This window comes from Aplysia californica, unplaced genomic scaffold (genome assembly GCF_000002075.1).
Source record: "Aplysia californica isolate F4 #8 unplaced genomic scaffold, AplCal3.0 scaffold00157, whole genome shotgun sequence".
Classification (NCBI taxonomy): domain Eukaryota; kingdom Metazoa; phylum Mollusca; class Gastropoda; order Aplysiida; family Aplysiidae; genus Aplysia; species Aplysia californica.
In genome coordinates, this window is record NW_004797427.1 from 296,538 (window position 1) to 303,719 (window position 7,182).

Genomic DNA, 7,182 nt, shown 5'->3' on the forward strand with positions numbered 1-7,182 from the left:
CTTTACTAAAGATGAGAACAATAAAAAAGCGTGACACTGGTCTAGTGGTTAGGCTGTTGGGCTGACAATCGAAAGGTCGTGAGTTCGAACCCTGTCAGGGGCCCGACATTGTTTCCTTGGGAAAGGTACTTACACGAATGTTCCTCACTTCATCCCAGTGGGATGGATACTCCGCTGCATGGGTATTAGACAGCGAAAGAATCGTATTGTCAGTTTGATCACTTTTGAGCGCTTAATTGGTTACTTGCATTGTATATGTATATTTCCCGAGAAGCCAGGAATGTATCTGAGTGTTCTTTGATCTGTTTGGGTCGTACTATTTAATCTTGGTGTGGAGCGGGATTTGAGGTATATGAATATTGTTTTCTACTATCATTATTATTATTATTATTATTATTATTATTATTATTATTATTATTATAATGATCAACTCCGCCCCGCCCCCGCCCCCTTTCCACACACACACACACACACACACACACACACACACACACACACACACACACACACACACACACACACACACACACACACACACGCGCGCGCGCGCGCGCACACACACACACACACACACACACACACACACGTAAGTCGACAGACTGAAGGTACAATGAAACACTCTGTGGACCTCTCCATCCTGCCGCATCATCGGTCAGACAGCTCGGTAGCCTTCTCGTTCCTTCGGACTTTTACGTTTCCCCTCGGCTAAAGGAGTGGCTGAATTTTAGTCTGAAAGGGAGTCAGAACTTTGATGAGATGATGCGCAATTAGAAGTTAGATGCACAGTGCACAGTAGAAGCCCACGTTCGGTTGTGGTGTTGGCAAGACAAAACTCTGCTGATTTCTTCTCTGACGAGATACGTCAACTTGTCCGGCGTTTTCCAGTCTGTATGGATCTCAAAGGACACTATGTAGGCCTCTAGCAAAGCAATAATTTAAGTGAGCAACGTATAGATTCTAGCTGAGATTCTGAGCTTTCGATAGGAGCGCCATTTAATTTTGTGCTGAACGTGTTGAAAGCATGAAATAATTATGGCTGAACAACAGGAATTAGACCTAGATCTAGATCTAGATCTACTTCTCAGCCCACTTTGTGCATTATTGTAGGCACATTTAGTTAAAGGCCTACTTGTGAATTTACTTTGAAGCTCAACTCATATCTGTCTTGGTTTTGATGTGTGTTCAGATTAGCGCGCACGGCTTGTTCTTATGAAGTAGGCCTAGGCCTATTATTTACACTCGGTTTTGTGAAATGACAGGGAAACATTAATTTGTATTAAAATTTTCTTTAAAAATAGGCAGGTAGGCTACTTTGATTCTGAACTCTCAACTCTGCGACTGCAAGAGCTGAGTCATCGCGTGTGACACTCAAGTGGCCGGAAAGAAAGAAAAAAGAAAAAAAAAACTCTTCCAAACCTGTTTTGCCATTTCGAACTTTCTTCTTCTGGAGAAAATGCCTCCCGTGACCTCATGGCAGATTTTAGCGTTAATTACTGATAGACAAGGGATATAACCGAGTTAAAACAAAATTATTGTTAAGACTGACATTATTATGTCCCTTGAAAGTGTCAATTAACTCTCTCTCTCTCTCTCTCTCTCTCTCTCTCTCTCTCTCTCTCTCTCTCTCTCTCTCTCTCTCTCTCTCTCTCTCTCTCTCTCTCTCTCTTCCTCCAAGAGTTTTTTGTTATTGTTTATTGTCATTAATAAGCCAGTGCGTCAGCTGTTTATTTACTCAGTGCCAGAGTGATATTGTAGGGGGGGGGGGGGGGGGGAGGGGGGTGGAGAGTGGGAAGTAGTGGTTTGTACAGGTGCTTGTCTTGGACAGTCGGTTATTAGAGTAGGTTTGACTTTCGCCTCCAACTGAGTACATTTTATTTTCTTCAGAGGCCAGATGTCCCCGAGGATGGATCACGGCAGGCTCTGGAACTTCAGCTCAGTGTTTTAAACTCTTTTCAAGTCAGAGGAAGACTTACAATGGCGCTGTGAACTTCTGCAAACAACAAGGTGGATACCTGGCAACAGACACTTCGTAAGTGGTAGATTTTATTGCTCACAAAAGGACCCCAGTTGCTGTCCTTTTTTTTTTTTTAGTAAGGTTTTACGCCGCTCGCAACTGCATAAAGTCATATGAGCACCAAGGCGTGGATGTCAACAGAGAAATCTGAACTGGGAATCAAGCTTACTCTGTTCATCTGTCTAGCCTCAACAGCTCAAAGTTTGCTTCGATTATCAAGGCACCCCAGAAATAGCAGTTCACAAGAGAGTGATAAACAACAAAAGAAGTAAAGGAAAATGACGATAGGAAGGATGAGGAAAGAAAAAGCAGTTCCCCCTATGTTGTTCTGGCAAAGTATGAGCATGACACTGATAAATCAGCCCATTTTCAATTCTGCTGTGCATAAGAACATATTAATATCCCTCCCCCCTTTAGGAATGGCCTAAAGACACTCGATCAGTCAAGAGCACTGCCCGGGGGGGGGGGGGGGGGGGGGGTGGAGAGAGGGGTCTTTCAGTTCGGAATGTGGAACTTTACTTTTACAGATTTTACAACATAGATTGTCAAGTATAGGAAGAACTCAGATGGCCTCTGGATTGGAAAGACAGACAGTTCCAGTGGTGTAAAAATGCTCCCTCAAGTCGTGTTAGTTTGTTCTGTGGCACAAATTAAAGATTCTTACATCTGCAGAAAGTGCAATTCCAGCCTTTATCTATCCCCCCCCCCCCCCACTCCCTGAGAGGCTGGGTTAGTGAAACAGAAGTGAGCAGAGAAGCAAAGCGAGGAGGCTGACGTTTAACAATAATATATATTTTAGCCTTATGAATTTCTTCTCTGAAAGTTCTATTTAGACAGGACCGATTATGAGATTGATTTATTTGTCTGTTAACACTATAAAAAAAACCCACACAAATCAGATTCATCACTTTTTCAGTGTTTTTGATCAGGGTTTTGGGTTGTGTTTTTTAATTCCTAATAAGTCCAACAATTGTATTTGTTTTACATTTTTTTTTATCTTGTCACTTTAGCTAGTTTTTTGTTCTGTACATTTATTGTTTTCCTTCCTCTCACCTTTAACCTTAGTTCAGAGTTTTTTCAAGTAGTGTGAAGGTGTATTGGTAAAAGTATATTATTTTGACACCCCTCCCTTCAATCATTTTAAGAATATAAATGAAAATCGTCTTCCTCATATGACATCAAGGTGACCAAAATGTGGCCCCAGGTGAGTGGAGACCCTAGATGTGTTTACTAAGTCGAGTAAATTCTGAATCAAGGGCTCAAGTTTACCTTTACCATTATGTCTTCTCAGTGTATGCTTTAACAGTCTCATTTTGAAAAACATTGATAATAGTAACGTAACTCGGCCGTAAGCTGACAAAATACCTTTTTTTATTTTGCCTCCTAAATTTGTTTGTTTGCTAAATTGACAACCTGATCAGTTTCCTACTTGTGCAGAAAAAAAATCAAAGGGGAACTGTGACTAGCCTTTGAAAAAAAATAGAATTTAAATATCGGAAGAGCGCTATTTTTAAAAAAATGGTTATGCTGACAAAAAATCTCTTTTTCTCAAAACTGCAGTAAATAAGAAAAGGCGTTTTGTCAGCTTTTGGCAGAACTACAGCATGCTCTTTCTATGATTTATAGTTAATTTAGTAGGACTAAGGGTTTTACTGCACTCACAACTGCATAAGGTCATATAATATGAGCACGCATTTCTATGTTTACTGTTCGTTTCTCACCCAGTGTTTTCTGGGGAGACTGGGGTAAGTTGAGCAAGTTTTTACATGACTGGTTGCAGAGCCAATATTTTAAACATTTTTCTGGATTTTTTTTTTACAAATTCATTAAAACATTAAGTGATGAAAATGTTCTGTCAAAATTAATTTCAACATAAATCTCTTTGCATTATATCACATCTCTGTACTGCTGTTAAAATGCTCAACTTGCCCCATGATCGGGGTAAGTTGATCACCCTGGTGGGGTAAGATGATCACTCTTTAAAAACACAGTAGGCCTACGTCACGGCGCACCGGCAGTGGAATTTTAGTTGCCGCGGGGGGTTCCCCGCCAGGCGCCTTATCATGTCGGGATCACGGGGGTCAGCTCCCTGTCGCCGCTCTGTCTGGGCCGACCTAATTTTTGGTACTTTTCAACGTACAATTGAAGGTGTATCCTTGTATTTATGGTAATTCTCATTTAGTGCATCCAAAGCACGCATTTCTGCTCTTGAGACTCAAAAAAGAACGGATGTTGTAACTTGTCTGGTTATTTTGTTAGACGCGCTGGAGTCGGCAATGTAAAATTGTAATTTTTTTTGGACTAGCGTGAATGAAAAAAAATCAATATAAAAAAAAGGCATCGTCAAAATTTGTCGAACTTTTGGAACACGAACAACATAACATTGGTGCAGATACTCAGAAAAGATGGTATCTGCGCTTATAATAGAAGGCTGTAATTTTACAATTTTATCCATCGGGCACACAATTTGCTATGAAGTAATTCCTCCAAATACAACTTTATGTGTCTAATATAATCGTGAATATTCGCATATTTTCTCGAAAGTTTATAAAAGTTACCATGAAGTTTCTCTATGAAAAGTACAAATCGATTTTAGTGCTAGAATATATCTTCAACGTAGATCTAATACACGAACAGTATCCGTTACATTCCAGAAATTCCTTACTTTCCTTAAAACGCTAAGTTTAGGTTTTGTAAGTTGACTGAATAATAAGGATGACTTCTCGTAATTGGGTTATAAGAATAATTTCTAGCTTTCCAGGGACACTGAATCAGCACCAGACTTTTCCAGCTTTTTTTTCGTTTCTATGACCATTTGCAAGAACTGACAATGTGACTAAATTTCTTTACATTCATAATTGTGTTCGCGCATATTTCCTACACAAAAACTAAGAATGAATGTTTCAGCTGTCATTATTTTTATTCCATACAAGAAGTTTATCTCTACCCATATATTTACACGGTTTTGTGGTTTTTTTAATCGCTTAGATTCTATATTATATCTTTTTAGTTGTATTCAGGCTGCCACAGACACAGCATGATTCATGAACAAACGCAGAGTAACTTTCTCTTGTTTAATAGTAAAATAAGAGCTAACGCTGATCGTTTTTAGTTAAAAAATGCAGATGTGCATCTTTCTTCTCTCATAACTTGACTATTACTACTACCGCAGATTTAAGATTTCTCATGGTAAAAGACATGATATTCGTAGTCAGTTTAACACAGATTTTGGAGAGATCTGTCGTGCCTTTTTTAAATTAACAATCATTTATTCATAAGTTTGTAACTAAAATAGGACAAATTGGGTACTCTACAAACACTTGTCTATAGCAAAATCTAAGGCACAGAAACTAACCATTCTAACGCAGAATAAATCTCAAGACATTGAGCTTTTAGTACATCCGCGTAATGGTTTGCTATGTGGGATGGGGAAGAAGTTATATCGTTTTAAACATAGTCAAAAATGTGAACTTCCTGACCGACAGCGGCAAAGTCGCTTCAGGGCTCATTAACCCCGTGACCCCGAGCCGGGGAGCTCCGGCGGGCTGCTGAGTCACGCAAACTGAAAGTAACAGAATCGGGCGAAAAGTGACGCCGTGACGTGTACAAGCAAGATCAACTTATATTATATAATTGATAGGCAGCGCTCCACCTGTGAGGGTTTTGTTGAATAAACTATTATTTAAACAACATTGGAATCTTTTTAGATGTCTTAGGTTTTTGGTATTCTTTCTTTTTTCAGGGCTACAATCCATAACAAAATCAAGCCTTACATGAGGAATGCAAGAAACTCTGGAACAAAACCACAATACTTCTGGCTTGGATTGAGTGGTAAGTTACTTTTGTTGAGCTGTCTAGCTCTCTGATGGTTAGCATCGTTCAGCTTTTATTTGTTTAAACGCAGTATCTGGCTATGCAAGAGGACACAAAAAGAAACAAAAGAAAAGTATTTAGTAACAAGCTACAGCTGTCTCAGGTTAAGATTAGCTTAACATTGAAGCTGAAGTCTCTCTTTTTAGGGCTCTCAGTACTAAAACTGTATTCTTACTTAATAAATGATAGCAAAGATTCTAACCAGTGATCTCTTAGCGGTAATGTAAATATTGGCCTCCCTTTCTTAAAATAATTTAATAGTGTCTCTAGTGAATGACGTCACAAAAGTCACCCACAAAGAGTGGACACCACAGATGTGCGAACTTGATCAAGCGCTGAATGGAGGGCTAAAGTTTACCCTCTCAGAAATAAAAATATATATGGGAACAATTTTACTTTTTACCATTAACAGTTAGCTATTTCTTGTAATATATTAATTAATAAACCATCAATAAAAGATGAAATTGCTTTATTGAATCTTTTATTGAATCCTTAACCTAAGCAAACTTTCATAAATTCAGACCTTTTTCCATAATTTTTCTTTCCATGTAAACTTAATTTGCAGCAAAATATTTTTGTTAAAAGTCAAGCTCTTTAGACATGGCAAACTTTTCCATCTCTAGTAGAACACTCTATATATAATCAGGTCCCTTTTCTCAGCTTAGAGTAAGAAAATAGATACGACTTTGTTTTGAAAATAACACTTTAGATAGGCCTCGGCCCTATTTACTCCCAAGAGATCTTTCTTTTTTAAAAGTAAGATATACAGCACTGTTTCAATACAAGTCGGCATTTTATTGAGATGATGTGGAATATTGTGCTTGGGCACATCATGATGTGAGTTTTAGCTGCAGACAGCGCATTGTGCCATTTTTTAAAGGAGAAGTAACGGCTCACCAGCCACAGTATGACAGAAGAAGACAAAAATAGTTGCCCATTGGTCAAGTGCATGATTCGGCTGGGGAGGATTGGGTAATGCTACTGGTCACCACACGCTAGATCAAATGTGTCACAACACAGTGGAGTCAAGCACTGGTCAATTTTGGGGAATTTTGAGTTATACATATCATCTTAAAGTCTGTTAATTTCTCTTGCTTTTGATGAAAAGATTATCTCACTTTTTTTTTTATAGATGTCGAGATATTTGGGGTTAAAGGATGTGGGGTTGCCTATTTTCAGAGGTAAAATAAGCTTAATGGCCCCCAAAGTTAGGGGACTTCCAAAAGCTTGAGAGTCCTTAAGAAAATGTAAATTTACATTTTTTTGTGCCTTTCATCAGTATTTTTCAGTAAAAT

At 38.7% G+C, this 7,182-nt stretch overlaps 1 protein-coding gene across 1 annotated transcript in view; it reads left to right on the plus strand.

The window, feature by feature from the left end:
* The first annotated feature begins 1,892 nt into the window (after positions 1-1,892).
* Positions 1,893-7,182, plus strand: part of LOC101855944 (macrophage mannose receptor 1) — a 72,969-nt gene continuing 67,679 nt past the window's right edge. The window contains exons 1-2 of the mRNA XM_005097568.3: positions 1,893-2,029; positions 5,757-5,845. Of these exons, the coding sequence (XP_005097625.3) occupies positions 5,788-5,845 (58 nt within the window). The 5' untranslated portion in view covers positions 1,893-2,029; positions 5,757-5,787. The remainder of the gene's footprint in view (positions 2,030-5,756; positions 5,846-7,182) is intronic.